This window comes from Dromiciops gliroides, chromosome 2 (assembly GCF_019393635.1).
Source record: "Dromiciops gliroides isolate mDroGli1 chromosome 2, mDroGli1.pri, whole genome shotgun sequence".
In the NCBI taxonomy this organism is placed as follows: Eukaryota; Metazoa; Chordata; class Mammalia; order Microbiotheria; family Microbiotheriidae; genus Dromiciops; species Dromiciops gliroides.
Genome location: NC_057862.1, coordinates 640,459,352 through 640,481,162, shown reverse-complemented (window position 1 = coordinate 640,481,162; position 21,811 = coordinate 640,459,352). Strand labels below are relative to the sequence as shown.

Here is a 21,811-nt window from a genome sequence, read left to right as displayed (position 1 = left end):
CCACCATTACAATAATATTTGAGAGAACAATTTATATGAAAATGACATTTTTCAGGGAAACAATTTTAAACCCCATATATGTGGATATAGGAGTAATTCCAAGGATGCCCTCAGCCCACAAAGTATGAGCCCATGTCCTAAGACCTTTCCTATCTGAACTTCATCAAAGTAGATGAGAAGAAAGAGATAATAATACAACAACAGAAGGAGGTACGTGCCATCCCTGTCTTCCCATCTGCTACTAAAGTTGTCCCAAAGATTCTTTCAGTGAATGTTCAGATGATGATCTTACCTATCAATTCTCACTTAATTAAAGCAGCCATTTTAGTGCAATAGTCAGTAGAATATCTTTTTACAATGGGAGGATAATGATTTGTCCCAAAATCATTTCTATCTGAACCCCACTAAAAAAGATAAGATGACAATGATGGTGAATAGTAACTGATAGTTAGATACTGATTTTTAAATGTCATGTAAAACATGTTACATGCATTATCTCATTCAGTCCCAATTGTCCTATGAATACTATCATAATCCCTGTTTTATATAGATAAGTAAACTGAGGCTCAGAGGTTAAATGACTTGCATAGGGACACAAGCTAGTAAGTATCTGAGGTGGCTTCTAAGCTTAGGCCTATCCAACTCTAAATCTAGTTCTCCATCCACTATGAGACACTACCTCATTTGAACTTGGTCTGCCTTCTCCCCATGCTTAAAGAGGTTGCCCAGGCCAGATTTAGGTGTACTTTAGGGTAAGATTATAGAATTTGGTGCTAGAAGACATCACCTAGTCCAACTTCATTATCCAAAGACTTATGAAAAATGGTCGCCTACAAAAAAGGGATCCTCAAGTCAATCCACTTCCATGCTATATTCGCTCCCATTTTCTCTCATAAAATGAGCATTTTATTCTATGTGTAAGTAGCCTAAAAGGTCTAGTTTTACCAAACAGCCCACCCCTTAGAAAAGTGCCAAACTCAAAGAAACCAAAGCCTTCCTACCTTCATTGCCAAGGCGAGCAAGGCTCCCTCCGTTGGTTGGCCCATCACAGCGTTCTTTCTGATCACTGCATTGTTGGCTACACAGCCAGCCTGAAAGTCAAGAATCACCACAAATCATTTTTAGGCAAGATCTAGAGTGGAGTACTGAGAGCCACAATTGAGCTTGGGCACAGAATGGGAAACACTGATGTGTGGCCTTCTGCTATCACTTCTGAGATGGATTTTTGTTTCCTAATATCAATTAGATGTTAATGTTGGGAAGTGGGTAAAGAGGGGTCTTGGAAGTCACTAAGCCCTGCATTTGGCATTTACTGTCTTGGACACTGGGGACATCATCTAACGTCTCAGTGGCCCAGACAAGGCTCAAAGATTATAAATCTCAGTTCCCCAATCTGCATTAATAGAGGGAATTTCCTTACTATGATGTTATAGTGTTAAAGGAATCAAGGTCTGCCCTCTCCCCCTCTCAAAAACACAATCCAGGAACAAATGCTGAACATCCTCAGAGTCACAGGCACACATTGCCTAGGACCTGCCCTTGTCCTCAGGGAGTTTATACTTCATCTAAGGGAATAAGACTAACAGCAATTCACATTTCCCGATGCTTTAGTGGAACGTGAGGACTTTCCAGATTCTTCCTTAGCACAAATACCTTCTGGCCCCAAGTTACTGTAGGCATAGTCTGCATATATTTACATGTGTACAAATTGAGGGCTGGGACTTTTCATTTCTGTCTTGATATCCTGCATATTATTTCATTTGATCTTCACAACAACCCTGGGAGGAAGGTGCTGTTATTAACCCCATTTAATTTTATTTTTAATAATAAATATTTTTATTTATAGTTTTGAGTTCCAAATTCTATCCTTCCTTCCTTCCCTCCCTCCCATTCCTCCTCCCTGAGGTGGCAAAGATTCAGATATGGGTTATACATGTACAATTATGTAAAACATTGCCATATTAGTCATGTTGTACAAGAAAACTTGAATAAAAGAAAAAAAATGAAAGCAAAAAATAGTATGCTTCAATCTGTATTCCATCAATATCAGCTCTTTCTTTGGAGGCAGAGAGTATGTTTCATCAATAGTCCTTTGGCATTCCCCAAAAAAGAAAAAGACCTATTTGTACAAAAATATTTATAGCAGCTCTTTTTGTGGTGGCTAAGAATTGGAAATCAAAAGAATACCCATCCATTGGGGAATGGCTAAACAAGCTGTGGTATACATGATGGTGATGGAATATTATTGTGCTATAAGAAATGACAAGCAGGATGATTTCAGAAAGGCCTGGAAAGACATGTATGAAATGATGTATTGTGAAATAAGCAGAACCAAGTGAACATTCTACACAGAGACAGCAATATTATTTGATGAAGAGCTGTGAATGACTTGACTATTCTCAACAATACAATGATCCAAGACAATTCCAAAGGACTATTGATGAAACATACTATCCACTTGCAAAGAAAGAACTGATACTGATGGGAACAGACTGACACATGCTATTTCTCACTTTTTCATTTTTTCTTTTAATCAAGTTTTCTTGTACAAAATGACTAATATGGTAATGTTTTACATAATCATACATGTATAACCCATATCCGATTGTTTGCCACCTCAGAGAGGGGGGAGGGGAGGAAGGGAAAGAGGGATAAAAACTGGAACCCAAAACTATAAATAAAAATATTTATTACTTTAAAAAATAGTCCTTTGAGATTGTCTTGGATCATTGTATTACTGAGAATAGTTGTCATTCACAGTTCTTCATCAAACAATATTGCTATCTCTGTGGATAATGTTCTCTTGGTTCTGCTCATTTTATCATAATCAGTTCATACAGGTCTATCCAGGCATTTCTGAAATCATTCTGCCTGTCATTTCTTTTTCTTTTTTCTTTGTCTTGCGAGGCAATTGGGGTTAAGTGACTTGCCCAGGGTCATACAGCTAGTGTCAAGTGTCTGAGGCTGGATTTGAACTCAGGTCCTCCTGAATCCAGGGCCAGTTCTCTAACCACTGAGCCACCTAGCTGCCCCTGCCTGTCATTTCCTATAGCACAATAATATTCCATCATCATCATATACCACAGCTTGTTGACCCATTTCCCAGCTGATGGGCATCCCTTTGATTTTCAGTTCTTAGCCACCACAAAAAGAGCTGCTATAAATATCTTTGTACAAATAGGTCTTTTTCTCTTTTTGGGGATGTCTTTGGGATATAAACCTAGCAGCCGTATTGCTGGATCAAAGGGTAAGCGCAGTTCTATAGCCCCATTTTCAAGTTGAGAAAACTGAGTCAAAGAGAAGTTAAGTGACTCGCTTAGGGTCACACAGCTAGTAAACGTCTGATTTTAACTCAGGACTCCCTGACTTGGAGGCCCATTGCTCTACCCACTGCACCACCCTCAGCTGCCTCATAGTGGGGAGCTGACTTGTCTGCAGTCCCACAACTACTAAGTAGTAGAGTTGGAATTTGAACCCAGCTCTCCTGACATGAGGCCAGTGCTATGCCTGCTATACGACCCTACCTCCTAGCTTAAAACAGGGAGTTCCCTTCCACTCCCCTTTCATGCTTACCTCTACTAATTTTCCCACTGAGACATTAGAAAATTCCTTTATGACTTCATTTGATGGTAAAAGACACACGGTGCCTACTCCATTATACCCAACGCCAGTTACCTAAGAGAGAGAATCATCCACAGGTCACAACAGATTCAGGTCAAGCATTCAGCTGACAGCATTTGGGGCTTTTCACCATCCCCTCAAGTCCTGGGTTTTCAAAACCCACTTGACATATGGTGATAACAGATCATAACACAAGGAGTCTTTCTTGTTGCATCCTGACTTTACTCACAGTCTCCTGAATTCCCCGCCTCCCCCCCCAAAAACTTCTTCCAATTGAAATAGATAATAAATGAGAGGCAATATGGCATAGCAGAGGACCAGATGATCAGGAAAGGTATAGGTACAAACCTGGCCTCTGATATTTCCGAACTGTGGGACCCTGTACAAGAGCCTAATCTCTCCCTGCCCAGGCACCTTTGTTAAGACTTGACATTCCAGAATAGTTGTGGGTCTATATGGGGAATTGTGTGTCTGGACAAACAAAGCAACAAACATCCCAGCACATCATTGTACAAGTCTATTACGTGCTGACCATATAATACTGTGCATTAGAGTTACCTCTAATTGTATTATATCCCCCTTCCAGACCAAGAGCTCTGGATCATCACACCTCCCAGCATGGGAATGTCCACACTGTGGCCTGACAAATGTTTCTTTTCCCAGGGTTACCTGCCTGCTGTCAATCTGTGTGGAGGCTTAGGGAGCCTCCTTCTAGGAATGCACTTCACAGTTGGCTTAGGCACTGTTACTGTTTCCTCTTGGCTTACTGTGTGGTGACAAAATTGCCTTTTAACTTGCTATTAAGCTGGAATGGAGTGTGTATACAAAAGGCCTAGAGAGGGGGAAGCTAGATGGCGCAGTGGATAAAGCACTGGCCCTGGATTCAGGAGGACCTGAGTTCAAGTCCGGCCTCAGATACTTGACACTTACAAGCTGTGTGACCTTGGGCAAGTCACTTAACCCCCATTTCCCTGCCCCCCAAAAAAGGCCTAGAGATACACAATTTGGGGGCAGCTAGGCATGGTAGATAGAGCATTGTCCTTGGAGTCAGGAGGACCTCACACACTTACTGGCTGTGTGACCCTGGGCAAATCACTTAACCCTAATTGCCTCCTCCCCAAAAGAGATACACAAAGATACACACTCTCTCTGTCTTTCCCCCTCCCTCCCCTGCTGGCAAATGCCCCCTTCCCTCCCCAGACCAACTGTCATGTGGCCATGACCACATGGTACTGACCCTGCTTGTTCTGATTGCCTTGCATTTATCCTTTCCTAATCTTAGGTGAATGAGTATTGGAGATAGAATGGATCAGGTTATGAACTTGTGAGCTTCAACAGGTCAGAAGGATCCTCAGAGTTCCTCTAAACATCCTGAACTGGGAACACTAGTAGCTGAATCCAGTGAGGAGCCAGTCCTGAGGAGTGACCAGCTTGACTGACCCCAGCAGTAAACTGCCCGAGCAACTAAGACACCATTTCCTGTAAGCAAGAGAGTGACCTGCCTACTGGCCATGCCACACCCAGAACTGAACTTGGTATAGGTGATGTTTTGTACTAGCCCCTCTAAGTTTGAGCCCACTTTTCCCAGGGACTAAAGTGGGAGAAGAGAATTTGCAGGAGATTATATTTCATCTCTTGCTATATTTTTTCAGTAAACACCCCTCCTAAAATCTAAACTTAGGTTTTTTTGTTTTGTTTTTTGTTTTTTTTTGCGGGACAAGGGGGTTAAGTGACTTGCCCAGGGTCACACAGCTAGTGTCAAGTGTCTGAGGCTGGATTTGACCTCAGGTACTCCTGAATCCAGGGCCGGTGCTTTATCCACTGCACCTGATTAAATGATATTGGAGAGATATTAACTGGAGAATGATGTGTTTATATGGTGGGGGAGAAAGGAAAGGAACAAGCATTTATTAAGCACCTACTATATGCTAGGCACTGTGCTAATCACTTTACAAACATTATCTCATTTGATCCTCACAATAACTCTGGGAAGTAAGGACAATTTTACCTCCATTTTAGTCAGATTAGGTGGTCACAGAGCTAGTAAGTGTCTGAGGCTACATTTGAACTCATGTCTTCCTGACTCTGGGCCTGGCATTTTATCCCGAGCCACCTAGGTACCTTTGCAGGTAGGACCACACACTAGATAAGGGCTCATGATTAGCAGTACTAGAAACCACACACATACCTCTTGGCCCCTCAGAGTTATATCTAGAATACTGAGGGGAGCAGTAACTAGCTTTACTTGGGGGACCCAATTTGCTAGTCGGAGGATGGGTTGGGAGATGTATTTTATGTGGTTCTTTAGAGTAAAAGCAAGTTCACAGATATTATCTCATTTTGATACTCAAAATGTCCCTGTGAGTTAGTAATGAGCATAATTACCCTTATTTTTAAGATTCAGAGGTCAAGTGACTTATCCAAGGTCACACAGAAAGTAGGTGGAAGGGACAAGAACCCACACTAGACCGTCCAGCACTTTTCCCATCATCCCACGATTCCTCTTATCAAATACTTCTCTTTTTTTGGGGGGGGGGAAGGGAAATGAGGGTTAAATGATCTGCCCAAGGTCACACAGCTAGTAAGTGTCAAGTGCCTGAGACCAGATTTGAACTCAGGTCCTCCTGAATCCAGGGCTGGTGCTTTCTCCACTGTGCCTCAAATCCTTCTTACAGCAATGAAAAGGGTTAAAGCAGGACATTTCTTTGCCCCACACCTTATAAATTGGTGTTAGGTTTACCTCGGCCCGGAGGCCATCAGATGTGACGAGCTGAGTTACTGTCATTTCATTGGCCGTCAGGGTACCTGTCTTGTCTGAACAGATGACATTGCAGCAACCTGGTGGGAGAAAGCTGTTTATCAGGATCAACAGAGTAAATTCAACAACTCTCAGGAAAATGATGTCCTCAGGGAGGGTCCATATAACACCAAAGCATCTAGTATATTCTATAAGACACACTCACAGGCAAAACCAGTCATTGGGAGGCATATTGACCAAATAAGCAGCCAGTGCTATTAGTCACTTCTGAGAAGAATCAGCCAATCCAGCAGCCAACTTTTCAGAGAACGAATTTGCATTATGCACCATTTTCCATTAAATTCAGGGTTGGCAGAGGCCTTACCTAGGGTCTCCACAATGGGCAACTTCTTTACGATGACTCGCTTCTTTGCCATCCTCAGGACGCCCAGAACCAAAGTCACCATGACGACAATGGGCAGGCCCTCTGGGATGGCGGCCACGGCCAGGCTGCATTGAAATGATAAACTGGGGTCACCTTTTAGTCACTGTGCATTGTGGATGCTGCTCATATCTAGTACCCACGGAATTGGCAATTTGGTGGTTTGCTTTTGGTGCCCTTGCCCTCCATTTTCTTTTTTTTTTGGCGGGGTAATGGGAGTTAAGTGACTTGCCCAGGGTCACACAGCTAGTAAGTGTCAAGTGTCTGAGGTCGGATTTGAACTCAGGTCCTCCTGAATCCAGGGCTGGTGCTTTATCCACTGCGCCACCTAGCTGCCCTCGCCCTCCATTTTCCATACTTTATTCTCTCTTCTGTGTTGTATTCCTCAAACCTTAAGAATCCATTGCTCGGGGCAGCTAGGTGGTACAGTGGATAAAGCACCGGCCCTGGATTCAGGAGGACCTGAGTTCAAATCCGACCTCAGACACTTGACACTTACTAGCTGTGTGACCCTGGGCAAGTCACTTAACCCCCATTGCCCCGCAAAACAACAACAACAACAACAACAACAAACCAAACCAAGAATCCATTGCTCTTCTACACTCTCTCTTACATCTGCTTCTATACTTGGGAGCAGTGTGACCTTGAACAAGTCACCTGACTTCCCAAAGCCTCAGTTTTCCTATCTGTGAGAATAATATTTATACTAGCTATCTTACAAGGTTATAAAGCACTTTGTAAACCTTGGGGTCATACAAATGTCAACTATTGCTATTTTTCTTTTGGATAGATTTCCCTGGTCTGATTTTATCTCTGTGGCAAACTTTGGGTCCTCCTGCCTCTGGCACTCACTACCTGTGTGACCTCAGGCAAGTCACAACCTCCTGGGGCCTTCCTTTCCTTATCTCCAAAATGAGAAGGGTAGATTTCACTAGATGGTCTCTGGGGTTGTTTCTAATTCTAGGCCTACGGTCTCATTACCTTGGAGTAAAAACTCATTTCACTGATGCAGAATGGCAGCTGGTCTAGGCTAGACTAAGATTAAGGTTAAGGCTAACGCTACAGTCTTAAAGTGTTAAAATGTCTTTTTCAAGGTCAAGCAGCCAGTTTGTGGCAGAGGAGTATGTGAACCCAAGTCTTCCTTCCTTCCTTTTTCTTTCTTTCTTTTCTCTCTCCCTTCCTCCCTCCCTCCCTGTCTCCCTCCCTTTTTCCTTCCATCCTTCCTTCCTGGCCCTTTATTCACAATGGTGCTCATTCTTCTCCTTCCCTAACATCCTGCTCTGGTGCTTCACGAGTGGGTGGAAGCAGCCATCAGCTCTTGAAGGCTAGACCGCTGCATAGGAAAAGGCTGGGCCTTTGGCAGGGCAGAAAGGCTTCAGGCATTGGCCAGGGGAGGGATCATGTGACTGCTATCTGAGGAGCAGCCCAGCCCTGTTCAGAAAAATTCTATAAAGAGATATGAATGTGTGTGTGTGTGTGTGTGTCTGAAGGAGACAAGGAAGGAGAGGGAAAGAGAGGAGGAGGATGAGAGACGAGGAGAGAGATGGAGAGACAGTGGAAGAGAGACAAGGTAATGGAAGGGGGAAGGGAACAGAGAGGGAAAAGAGGGAGAGGAAGGGGGAGGTGAGGGACAGAGGGAACTAGTGAGAACATTAATTAATTAAGCACTTACATTGTGATTAGCACGATGAATAAAAATACAAGTGAGCAAGTACATTCTTACATTCTCATTGAGGAAAACAGTCCATGAACACAAATGATTAAATAGAGGCATATCTACATCTAATCAACACAAAGTCATTTGGGGGGAAAACCACTAGCAACTCAGGGGAATTCTTTCTCTTGTAGGATATGGTACATGAGTTGAGGAAGGAAAAGAAAGAAACAAGCATTTATTAAGCACCTACTATATGCCAGGTGCTGTCAAGCACTTTGTAATTAATAATAATAGCTAACATTTATTTAGCACCTAGTATGCACCAGGCACTGTGTTAAGTGCTTTACAAATTAATGATAATAATAGTTAGCATTTATTAAGTACCTACTATGTTCTGGGCACTATCAAGCACTTTATAATTAATAATAATAATAGCCAACATTTATTTAGCACCTACCATGTACTTTACAAATATAATTCATAATAATAATAGCTAGCATTTATGGAACACCTATTATGTGCCAGGCATTGTGCCTCATTTAATCCTCACAACAACCCTGAGAGATAGGTGCTATCATCACCTCCATTTTACAGATGAGGAAACTGAAGCAAACAGAAATTAAGTGATTTGCTCCACAGTCACACAGCTAATAAGTATTTGAGACTGGATTTGAACTCAGGTCTTCCCAGGGTTTTACCTGCTCCTCCCCCCTAGCTGCCAATGTGCACCCCTAAGCTATGTTTTATACTGTGTGTTTCAGTCTTGAAGGTAGGCCAGCAACCTAGCTAACATGTGATTACCGTCTGCTGATTAGAGGTAAAGGTCAGTCGGAACAAATATTTAATGTCATAAATTACGCTGCCCCGTTTATCAAGGGAAACAATATTGCTTTCTTGATGAAAAATACCCCAAGGTTAATTAAAAGGATATGTTGCTAATAAAGCTTCTCTCATTCATTAATAGTCTGCATATGTGTGTGGGGGATGTATTTATATATATATATATATATATATACATATAAACACATACATATGCATATATGTAAATTAATCAACAAGATATAGAAATTAACCAGCTCATATTCACTGAAATCATCAACTTCAGTTTTTGAAAAAATTATTTAGAGAGGCAGAAGCTTGAAGAGAGCACGAAACACACGTCACTTTTGTGCAAAAACTGACTTTTCCCCACAGGAAGTAAAATCTTGTTACTAGTTTTTTTTATCAGGGGTGGGGGTGGGGCAGTAGGGGGCCGGACATAAAATTATAGTCATTGAAGACTGTGGTTAATGGTGATAGATGCTTTAAAATACATTAAAAAGAGTGAGGTCAGTTCAAAGGAAGAACTTTAGTATAATTCCTTATTGTTATGTTTGGAGATATAGAATCTCCCATTTCCAGGTCTTTGCAAAGGCTTCTTCCCATACCTGGAAAGTCTTCTAGTCCCATCTCTGCTGTTTGGGGAGGTCAGGCCTCCTTCCAGTCTCAAATGAAATATTTTTCCTAATCCTTCCCTTCCCTTCAAGTTGCTCATCCTCCCTCCCCCCTGAAATCACTTTCTATTCAGTGTTCTGTGTACATAGTAGAATATGAGCTCCTTGAGGGCAGCCAACTGGTACAATGAATAGAGAGAGCATTGGAATTGGGAAGACTTGAGTTCAAATCCAGCCTCAGACATGTGCTAACTGTGTGACCCTGGGCAAGTCACTTAACTTTCTTTTGCCTCACTTTATTCAACTGTAAAATGGGGATAATGACAGCACCTACCTCCCAGTGTGGTGTAAGGATCAAATGAGGTAATATTTGTAAAGCACTTTGTCAACCCTAAAAGCACTACATAAATGCTAGCTGTCATTATCACTGAGGGAAGAGACTGGGTTTTGTCTTTGTAACCCCAGCGCCTAGTGTGGCGTCTTGCACATGGTCAGCACTTAAGCAATGTTTGCTGAACTAAAGGGCTTTGAAAAATAGAGGAAAGATGGTGCTAGATGAGAATAAGGCATGAAACTGTAGAGTTGGGAAGAGCCTCAGACATAATCTTGTCCAATCCTTTTATTTACCTAGGAGGAAATTTGCCTAAGGCCACACAGGTAACTAGAGATTGCTCTTGTCAACACCCAGGTGCCTCTAAGAGTTATTTGTCTTGTGGGGTGGAGGAGGAGCTGTTTAAATATAATATTATGTGAAAGAAGAGGCTCATTCAACATCCTTTGTGCCCCAGGGTTACCCAATGCCACATGAATAGCAATCCTTTACCCTGAGAGACAATAGGACACTTAACTACATGGAACAGAAACAAACATCACTGTATTATTGCATTGGATCATGGGGCCTGGCCCTGCATTTCTATGGTGATAAGAATAAATTTTGGTTCTCTAACAAAGGTCGATAAGCCTGCTAAAGCTAACATTTGCAGAAGATTAACACATTTTCTTTTTCCTTTTTTTGAAAATTGTGTGGAAAGGGTGTGTAAATAGGGTATAGTAGGACATAGCAATGAAAAAGTAAATAAAAACCACTCCTGAGCTCCCTTGAAAGCCACCAGTCAGCAAGTAACTGGAACAGAGGCCCCTTGAGGGCAGGGCCTGTCTTTTTGTCTTTGTATCCCCCCCACACATAGTAGGTGCATGATAAACCTAGACACATAGTAGGTGTTTAGTAAATTCTTGATGAACTCAGCATTTTAAAGAACACGACTTTGTTTACTTTTCTCTCTTTTTTAATCAGAAAATGAATGTCTAAAAGAAAAAACCTTCCATTGTCTTCTGGAGTGGTTCCTCTTTGTCTTCTCATCCTCTACTCTAGTAGTGAGAATTCCCTTCCATTTCCCCTTCTGTTCTTTCCCCTCTTTCTCAGAGACTTTACCTACTCACACAGCAGTTGGCTATTATTTACTTAATAATGGCTGAGGATACTCAGCTTTTTGTCTACAGGCTAGGCATCCCATCTGAGCACTAGTCCTAAGTTTCAAACCTGTTCTATAGGGATGCAGTCTGGTGGGGCAGAGGATAGAGCCCCCGGATCATGTCAGGAAGACCCAAGTTCAAATCCAGCCTCAGACACTTCCTAGCTGTGTGACCCTAGGTGAGTCACTTAGCCACTGTCTACCTCAGTTTCCTCAACTGTAAAATGGGGGTAATAATAGCACCTACCTATAAGAACCAAAAAAGATACTACTTGTCAAGCACTTAGCACAGTGCTTAGCACATAGTAGGCACTATGCAAATACTAAATGCTAGCTATCATAATAAAATGAATAAGATTGGATTTCTTAATTGCTTATTTCCCATCCCCATTCCCCTGCTGCTGAAAGACTGATATAAATATTACTCTCTTCCGCTACAAAAAGTGGTCATCTTTTCTGACACGTCATTTAGCAACATCCCAGCAGCATTCTCATAAAAAAGAAAAAAAACCCAAACAAACCACTTTTAATTGCTGCATTTGGTTTTAACACAACAAACACTTTTTTTTTTTTGTGGGGCAATGGGGGTTAAGTGAGTTGCCCAGGGTCACACAGCTAGTAAGTGTCAAGTATCTGAGGCCGGATTTGAATTCAGATACTCCTGAATCCAGGGCCAGTGCTTTATCCACTGTACCACCTAGCCGCCCCCAACAAACACTTCTTAACCAACACTCAAGTGGCTTCTCTGAATTCTCCTCTTTTCCTCCCACTGCCAAGTGAGAAGCCAGCTGTTTTCTTTTCTTTTTCCTAAGACCTGGCAGATTCTGCTGCTGAAATTATTTTCGCTGTGGTCTCAGTTCCTTAGGTATCATCAGAGGACCTGGGTTCAAAGTTGGCCTCTGTCTTGTGTGGCCTCGAATAACTAAATTCCTTCCTTTCCTTTGGCCTCCCTTTGTGCATCTGGAAAAAGGGGGGGGGGGTCAGACTTAGCTGACCTCTAAGTTAAGGTACTTTCCATCTCTATGGTCCTAGTCTAACCCCCCCCCCCATCTTTCAGATGAGCAAAAGTGACATGGCCAAGGTCACCCACCTAATAAGGCAGTGGTAGTGATTCAGACCTAGGTCCCCTGATTCCAAGCTCAGTCTTCTTTCCATTGGTCCTTTAAAGGCTCCAGCAGTGAAGCAAATACTTGGCAAGTTCTGTTTAAGCACTTAGATATACTGTTTCTGCGATAGGAGGACCAACCTTGTGGGTTAGGAAAAGGCTAACCACCATATCAGTCACTTTGGTTTTTGACCATGGAAACTCATGATACATTTATTTGGGGAATCTTCTCTGTCTTTAACGGTGACCATTGCCCCTGCCCCACTATTATTATTATTATATTATTGCTTAAAGCAAGCCCCAGGCATGCCTCCCTTCAACATCACTCCCTCTTTCCCAACCATGTTGCCTCTGTGTTCTGTTCCCTGCCTGTTCTAGCAACAGGATCAATTTAACTCTGTCATTTGCTCCCTAGAACAAGTTTAACAATCCATTACCCTATGGCCCCACTCAGCATCCCAGTAACTGTCTGGACCAACAATCCCAGTCCCAGCCACCACTTCCCTATACCTGTTGTTAGAATGGAAACTTACTGAAGGCATAGACTCCTTTTGGTTTTGCATTTGTATCCATGGTGCTTGGCATATGGTAAATACTTAATTAGTTGGTCATTCATTAATTCATTTTGGTTTTAGTGAAATGGAAGGGCCAAAAGAGAGGAAGAAGAGGCCGGAGGGTGGTGTGGAAGACCTGAGTTCTTTTCCTTCTCTTACCCCTCTACTTCAGTCTCCATTCTTGTCCCAAGTCAGCCACTGAACTGAGCTGTCTTACTTGGGGCAAGTCAATTCCTGGCTCTGGGCTTCAGTTTGCTTCTCTGTATCAACAAAGGTTTAAACTTAAATGATCTTTACTTAGCTATTCTGGGCAGCAAGGTGGCTCAGTGGATAGAGCATGCCTGGAATCAGGAAGGCCTGAATTCAATCCAGCCTCGGACACTTACTAGCTGTGTGATCCTGGGCAAGTCATTTAACCTGTTTGCCTCAGTTTCCTTAACTGTAAAATGGAGAGCATAACAGCACCTATCTTCTCAACCAATATAATATTTGTAAGGTGCTTAATTTAGCACAGTGCCTGGCATATAGTAGATACTTAATAAATGCTTATTCCCTTCTCCTTTCCTTCTTTATACTTCTGTCCACCCCTAATGTAAACTGTGAGCTCCTTGAGCACAGGGACTCTTTTTGGTGGTGTGTTGTTTTGGGTCCTTTTCTCCCCAGCACCATTGTGGTTAGTGCTTAATAACTGTTTATTGAACTGAATGGAACTTTAGGAAGGAGTCAAACAAAGGGCAGCATGGGAAGAGGAAGCCCCCATGAGCGAACTCTTCCTGTAGGAGGAGCAGGACTAGAAGGTCTTCAGCCTTTCTCCACTGTTCTTTGACCCCAAACAGGCAGCCCGGGGTCAGCCTCTTTACCCACCTCACTCCGATAGTGAACATACTGAGAATCTGTTTCCCTTGAAGCCAGCCAATTAGCATGATTAAACCTGGTAGAGAAACAGAGGAGATTACAGGGAACATTCTCTAAAAGTTATAGGAATTTTTAAAAATGCACTTCCCTGAGTTTATAGAAATGCACGTGTGCAAACACGTGTACGTATACACACACACACACACACACACACACACACCATCCCACATAGAAAGGCTTAATAGCCTATCGTCCTCTCCATCTGCTATGATGAAAACACAGTCCATGTTCTCTTAACTAAGGGGTCACTGACCATAAAAAAAAAAGCCACCATCTTTGTGAGGAAGTTTCAAGAAGGGCTCATCACCAGAGGGTTGATTACCAGCTGATGAATATCTTTGGTCACTGCTCCTTATGACATTATCCAATGAGGTGAGGAGTTGAGATGTACACCAGTGGAAGGACCACCCTCACTAAAAAAATCATGTCCTCAAACAATATGATATTCAAGGGTGGGGCACAGTCCTCCCCCTCCTTTTTTTGAGGGGGGAGAGGATAGAGGAAGCATCATTAAATAGCCCCATGGGGAAGAGAATTATATAACAGTACATTGAACTGGAATAGAGTTTTCTCTATAATTAACTCAAAGTTTTCTATTATTAGTACTGTAATTACTACTTTTGAGGATTTAGATTTATTGTAATAATACCAAATACTTCTATAGTGTTTTATAGAAAGGCAGTGTGGTGCAGTGCTGGACTTGGGACCAGGAAGTCCTGGGTTCCAATCCTGTCTCTGATTCTTATAAGCTGTGTGACCACGGATAAGTACTAACTTCTCTGGGTCTAATACTATAATATTATCTAATATTTAGCCTTCATTCCTTCATGGACCCATCAGCATGGGTGCTCTCTTTCATCAAAGAAGACAGCCAATCCTTCCCCACCTTGGCAGATAGCTTTGTGAGTTTATGATACTAAAACGATCTCACCTTTTTTTGACCAACCCTCTGTGAATGAAGGCGGCCTTTAGCTCAGGAGGAAAAGCCAGAGATTTTTGTACTATGCTTTGGGAAACCAGGCTCACCTCCACATAAGAATGAGCCATCAACAGGGGATGTCCATGGTTGAATAATAATAATACTCTATTAAATATTTCAATAACAGGCTCACTGGCATCAAAGTGGAATTTTGCAACCAGGATTTTTTCCATCCCTTTATAGGCATGGCAATCATTGGCCCCACAGCTGGAAGGGTCCTCAGAGATCACATAAAGCAGCTGGAGCTGGAGATCCAATAGTAAGGCATCACCTGGGTATGACTCAGACTTCAGATATGCTGACTCACCATCATTATGGCAAGAGTACCATGGGAACTAAAGTGGTGAAAATTTTGTGAAAACGTGTGCTTACACTAAGATTAAAGTAACTGGTTTAAGCTTTACCCTATCAGGAAGGCTTAGATGCCAATAAGTGTTATTTTCTAGAGAGGTATGGTGGGAAGAAGGTTGCATGGCCTGGAGTCATCACTAGGTCACTAATCAGCAATGCGCTCTCCATCAAATGGCTTTCTTCCCCTGTTGGGGGAGTGAGGGGGGGGGGTGTCAGGGTTTTTTTCCATATGTAAAATGAGGGACCTGGATTAAATAGTCTCTAAGGCCCCTCCGGATCTAAATTGATGACCATACCTGATAGCACTGTTGTGAAGAAAATGCTTTCTAAAGCTTAAAGATCAGTTGGTCAGTCAATAAACATTAACACCTACCAGTACCAGGCACCGTGTAAGCACTGGGGATAGAAAAAGAGGCAAAAGGTAATGATTCCCTGCCCTCAAGGAATTTATAATCTAATGGCAGAAAGGAAGAAAGAAAATGTAAGTTGCTATTGCTAATGCCACTACTACTACCACCACCACCACTACTACTACTACTACCGGTATAGTAGAAAGAATAATACACTTAGAGTCAGAAAGACTGAGATCCAAAGCCATTCTCAGACACTTTCTAGCAAGGCATCCATGAGCAAATCACTTCACCTTTTGGATCTCATTTCCTTATTTATAAAATGGAGAAGATCAAGGAGGAACTGGACCCGTAACTTCAGGGCTGTCTGGGAGTTCCTGGGGAAGGACTTCCTCTACCACTCCAGGCTGCCATATTCTCTGCAACTTGCCCTCTTAGAAAGTTTTCTAGAAATCCCTCCATTAATGAAGTAATTTGCCCACAGTCATTCAGTCAGCATGTGTCAGAGAAAGGACTCAAATTCAGATCTTCCTGACTCCAAGGCAGGCTCTCTCCCCTGCCTTTACACCACATTCACTGCCTCTCCTTGATGTGGGGCATGATGATACTATCTGTAATGCCAAACTCAAATAAAAAGTGTGTGTAAAATACTATTAAATATGCCAATTATTATGATTTCACCCCAATCGGACCGACAAGACCTCAACTCTGATTCTCAAATGTGATAACAATTATCAAGCACTCAGCACAGTGGGTGGCACATAGTAAGTGCTGTGTAAATGCTGTTTTTATGATGATTCTTCCAATTTTAGTTCTTCCCTCTCCTTGACCTGTCATGAGGTGGCTGCTGTTGACCAAGCCAAGTCGGCAGCCATGAGAATACAGAAGATGTTTCCTCCTTCTGTCTTTTTGCACAATTAGAATATTATTCGATCTCCAGGGTAACAAGGAAGATTAAACTCATTGATTCGATTTTTAACTTAACAGGAAGACTGATGCATTCTAAACATTATTGTCTAAGACAAACTCAACTAGAAAAGTATCGCTGCTGGTAGTATCATTGACTTGGAAAAACATGAATTCACCTTATCTGTGTTGTATTATATTTTATTTTTATTGGGTTTTTTTGTGGGGCAATGGGGGTTAAGTGACTTGCCCAAGGTCACACAGCTAGTAAGTATCAAGTGTCTGAGACCAGATTTGAACTCAGGATTTCCTGAATCCAGGACCGGTGCTTTATCCACTGAGCCACCTAGCTGCCCCTATTTTTATTTATTTTCTTAAACTATTTCCCAAGTACATTTTAATCCGGTGTATGGGGGAAAACTCTCTGGTGTTTGACACTTCTGATCTAGAGATATCAAGAAAGATGGAAGAGATCATTTAATTGAACACAGGTTTATTAAGAACTTTCTTTGTCCAAGGTACTGCGCAAGGCATAGAGCTTACATATACAAAACCAAACAAGAACCCTGTACTCAACTGGACAAGGGGACTTGGCCAGATGGGAATGTTCCATATATCTGAAAGGGAGCCTTTCAAGCAATCTCAGCCCTCTCAAACATAACAAAAGCTATCAAACTTAATGCCTTATTCCCTGCAGAAGGGGTTTGGAGCAGCTCTGGAGGTACAGGGGACTTCACTTAGTAATGTAACTAGCTGGTAACTGAAGAGAAGACCCACAAGACGAGAAGTGATATTGAGCATGTTAGCAGGGAAAGGAGGTTGTTAGTGGAAACATTTAGAAATCACAAATCATTTCCAGAGAGGAGACAGCAAAGCCAAAGGGATTACCAGCTACAAAATAAACAGCCTCACATGCCCCCAGGGCCCCAGAAAGTGTTACTGTGTGACCAGCCTGCATAGTGATGAATGCTCATATGAATAACAGCCATCCAGGATTAAATGATGAGCAGTAGTATAGATTTAGAGAACATTCAAGTTATCAGAAAACTTAAAGAGCAAGTCAGAGAGACATTTATCAAGAATTATTGAAGATAAAGAAAGTTTAGACTTTCAAAGCTTCAGTTATACCTGAAATTTACCCATAGTAAACAACTGACAGTGCTAGACAGGGATGCCAGGTGCTACCAGAGGAAAGGAATGCTCAACAGCTCCTTACTGATAGGGCAGGGACCCCAGCCCCTAGCTCAGTGCCTGGCATACAGCAGGTGTTTAATAAGTACTTGTGGGTTGATTAATTGATTTCTTGATTGATGAGGGCCAGGAAATCAGTGTTCTAGCTCCAGATATGCAATCCATTCATTCATTTTGTGACCTTGGGCAAGTCATGTTCCCCATCAGGGTCTCAGCTGTCTCCTCTGTAAGATGAGGGGACTGGCTTAAAAGTGACTTTGCTGTAGCCACTCCTTCTTCACACACCTTCAGTCCTTGGCGTACTAGGTGTACTTTACAATATGACTGAGAAACAGACCTTAGACTTAAAGACAAAGGTCAAAGAGATGCCATGAAGAGAAAGAGTCTATTTTCCCCATAGAAATGGAGCATCTTAGAATTGGAAGGACTGTTAAGGGTCTTTTAGGCCAACTTGCCAACCATTAAAGCTATAAAATGAACAGTTATTAACTCACCAATTATTCCAAATGAGAAGAGTGTAAGCTGTTTCCCCAGTTTGTCCATGCTTTTCTGTAAGGGAGTTTTAGGAGTCTGATGGGGTAAAAAAGAGTCATCAGATTCATGTAATAATAACAATAATAGGACTTTTCTTTCTTTTGTTTTCTTTGCAGAGCAATGAGGGTTAAATGACTTGCCCAGGGTCACACAGTTAGTAAGTGTCAAGTGTCTGAAGCCAGATTTGAACTCAGGTCCTCCTGAATCTAGGGCTGGTGCTCTATCCTTTGGGTCACTTAGATGCCCCCCCACCCCAAATAGGACTTTTCAAAGAATCTTAGAACTGTATTAATTTACAATTGAATTCTCCAATTTCTTGGCAACTTACCCTATCTCCCAGCTCCATCCTTGTGTTGAGGGTACCACCATTCTTATAGTCACCCAGGTTTGCAACCTTTGAATCATCCTCAATTCCTTACTCTTCCCCCACCTTATGTATCCAATAAGTCGCGAACTCTTACTGATCTCACTTGCACCCAATCCTTTCTCTCTACTCATGCCACAACCAGGACATGGATTAAGTGCTATTTGTGAGCTAGATGTTGTGCTAAATATAAAGAATATAAATATAATCAAGGAAGATAATCCTGGCCTCAAGAAGTTTATATTCTAATGGGGGAAATACTACAAATAAAGGGAACCTCGAGGGGGGAGATCCACATGGCAGCATGATGTCGGGAAGTAGCATGGAGGTCTGGTTTGGGATAAGTTGAAAGCTCATCTATTAAAGCCCAGCTTCTCACGGGTAAAATCTAAGGTTTCAGTGGTAGGAAGAAGAGTATAATTATCTTCTATACATCCACTTTCTCCTTACACTTGCCTGTGAATATGATATCCCTTCCCAGTAAAATCTAACTTCCTTATGGCAGGCAGGGGCTGTCACTTTTGATTTGTATTCCTGGTTCCTGGCAGTCCCATGCTATACCCAGCCTACAGTAGGCCCTTAATACATGCTTGCTGATTGGCTGAAATTATCATCCAACTTTGAGCTAATAAACCTCTTCAGAACAGAGGACCCCACTATCTCCTGAGGCAGCCACGCTGCTTTCATCCTTACTCCACTGCACTTTGTCTCCTCCATATTCTGGACAATCTCCATATCGTCTCCATGTCTCTGCTTTGGTCCTATTCCTGTTCCCTGGCTCTCTGGCACCACAGAAAATAAGTCTGCTCCTTCTTCTCTGTGTCATTCCTTTGTTATTAGAAAAAAGTAGCCGAGTCCCTCAAAGTCTCTTCTTCTCTAAAGTTAAGCACTATCACTTAGAAGTACAGATTCTCAGACAGAGCTACAGAGTTCAGTCAAGAGAGCTCAGAGTACATGGCTGGGACATGTCTCTATAACATCTCTCGATCTGTGGTCACTCAGCTTTCACCTGAAGGTACCTGACCGGTTGGATGGCACATTGGATAAAGTGCTGGTCCTGGGGTTAGGACAAGCTGAGTTCAACTGCAGCCTCAGATATTTCCTAGTTGTGTAATCTTAAACAAGTCACTTACACACTCTCTGCCTCAGTTTCCTCAACTGTAAAATGGGGCTTATAATAACACCAACCTGTCAGGATTGTTGTGAGGATCAAATGAGATATCACCATCCCCAGCACATACTAGGTACTTAATAAATGCCTGTTTTCTTCCTTCCTTCTCTGAAGACCTCCAAAGATTAGGAACTCATCACCTTCTGAGGGCCCATTTCACCTTTAGACCAGTCCTTCAGAGAATTTTCAGGTGACACATCCCTATACTGTCCTGTTTATCCTTTGTTGGCATACAATGTTTCAAAAGACTTTCACGACTATTAACTCACTTAATCTTTGATGGAAAGGCAAGTTGGGACAGTGGAAAGAGAGCCAGCTTTAGAATTTTAAAGACCTAGATTCAAGTCCCACCTTGAAAACAGTCTGATTGAGGCTAAAGCACCAGATTCATGAGGACCTGAGTTCAAATCCTACCTCAGACACTTGACACTTACTAGCTATGTGACCCTGGGCAAGTCACTTAACCCTCACTGCCTCGCAAAAAACCCAACTAAATAAACAAAAAAACCCCATGAAAACAGCCTGATTGTGACCGAGTCACTCAGTCTCAGGGTCCCAGGAAACACTCGAAGAGTGGAAGTTTCAGATGTGGTTCCCATGTGTATCGGTTGAGAAAGGTCCTTGCTGAGATGCCACTACACTGATAAAAATCATATACCCCAGCCCCATTAAAAAAAGAAAATTCTGACAGTATGTGCCCTCTGAGTCAGGCGGGTCAAGGATGACTGACCCAGAAGTGGTTGTCCACTTGAAACATGCTTTGTTTGTATCTCTCTTTTTTTGTTTGTTTGTTTCTATCTCTTTTTAAGTTAGACTTCTTCCCCACTCTGACATCTGAATGGATAGATGGATGGCACTTTTCTCACCTCTTCAGCTTGCATCATTTTGAAAACTTCTCCAAACTGAGACTTTTCTCCAGTTCCAATCACTACTCCCTGCATTAGGGTAAACAAAAACAGTGACTATGGACAGTTTTTAGGAAAGCTGAATGAAAATATGGCAAGCAAACAGAAGAGGACTTACTCTCCCTTTTCCATACTGGACTAGAGTTCCCATGAACACAATATTGTTCAGAGCTGTGAGGTCCCCTCCCCCTGACAAGGGGCTGTCTGTTTTGATACAAGGTTCAGCTTCTCCAGTAAAACTAGACTCGTCAACCAGGAGCTCTGTAACCTAAGTTAAAAGGAGAAAGAAAAGGTAATTTCAACTCCCAACACACATTAGCTGCTTTGATTTTATAGAATATTTAAAACTTTGGCATTGTAAAAACAAAATACTAACAGATTCTGGGGTTGGTGGAGGATAAAACACATCTCCAAATTCATTCAATGATGAAAGAATTTGAAAGGTCATCAACAACTCCTTTATTTTACAGATAAGGAAACTGAAGCTGAGAGGGGGAAGTCACAGGGTCAAGATCATGTGGCTAATAAGCGACAAATTTGGGATTCTGATACAAGTCTCTTAACTCCCACCCTCCATTTCATCCATAAAATGGGAATAATAATACTTGTACTATCTACTTCATAGCTTACTTATGAGGAAAGATATAATATATATTCGAGTGATGGTTATTATGATTATCATTTTCCTGATGCCTTGTGGTTCTGCCAAAAGAACACTCGAGCTGGCTTCTCACCTAAGCTGTGGCTGCAAGTAATGATGAAGAACTGCTGACCTTCCTCTCCAAAGTCTTACTTTAAATTATTCTCCTTCCCTTACCCTAATCCCAGCAAAACCCTCTACATCACACCTTCTATCTTATCTCTGGTTGGTGCACAGGCTGTAAATCCTCTATGCCTAGAAAACCTCCCTCCTCTTTCCTCTGTCTCTTAGAATCTATAACTTTCTTCAAGGCTCGGTTCAAGGTTAATCTCCAACACAAAGCCTTTCCTGATGGCCACCCTTTCTCCTCCATGCTTAGTGTTCATTCTCCTTTTCTGCTATTGTCTCTGCTTCTCTTTCCCTCTCCTTCTCTCTTCCTCTTCTCTTCTCCCTCTCCTTTCCATCTCCTCTCCATCCCCTCTCC

General features: G+C 42.2%; 1 protein-coding gene across 1 annotated transcript in view; it reads right to left on the bottom strand.

Annotated features, from left to right (window-relative positions):
- The window catches only part of ATP2C2 (ATPase secretory pathway Ca2+ transporting 2), a 111,787-nt gene that overhangs the window by 28,445 nt on the left and 61,531 nt on the right, over window positions 1-21,811 (bottom strand). Inside the window, exons 8-15 of the mRNA XM_043985342.1 lie at window positions 20,806-20,955; window positions 20,649-20,717; window positions 18,208-18,283; window positions 13,886-13,952; window positions 6,744-6,868; window positions 6,362-6,459; window positions 3,574-3,675; window positions 1,002-1,091 (exon numbers count right to left, since the gene is read on the bottom strand). Of these exons, the coding sequence (XP_043841277.1) occupies window positions 1,002-1,091; window positions 3,574-3,675; window positions 6,362-6,459; window positions 6,744-6,868; window positions 13,886-13,952; window positions 18,208-18,283; window positions 20,649-20,717; window positions 20,806-20,955 (777 nt within the window). The remainder of the gene's footprint in view (window positions 1-1,001; window positions 1,092-3,573; window positions 3,676-6,361; window positions 6,460-6,743; window positions 6,869-13,885; window positions 13,953-18,207; window positions 18,284-20,648; window positions 20,718-20,805; window positions 20,956-21,811) is intronic.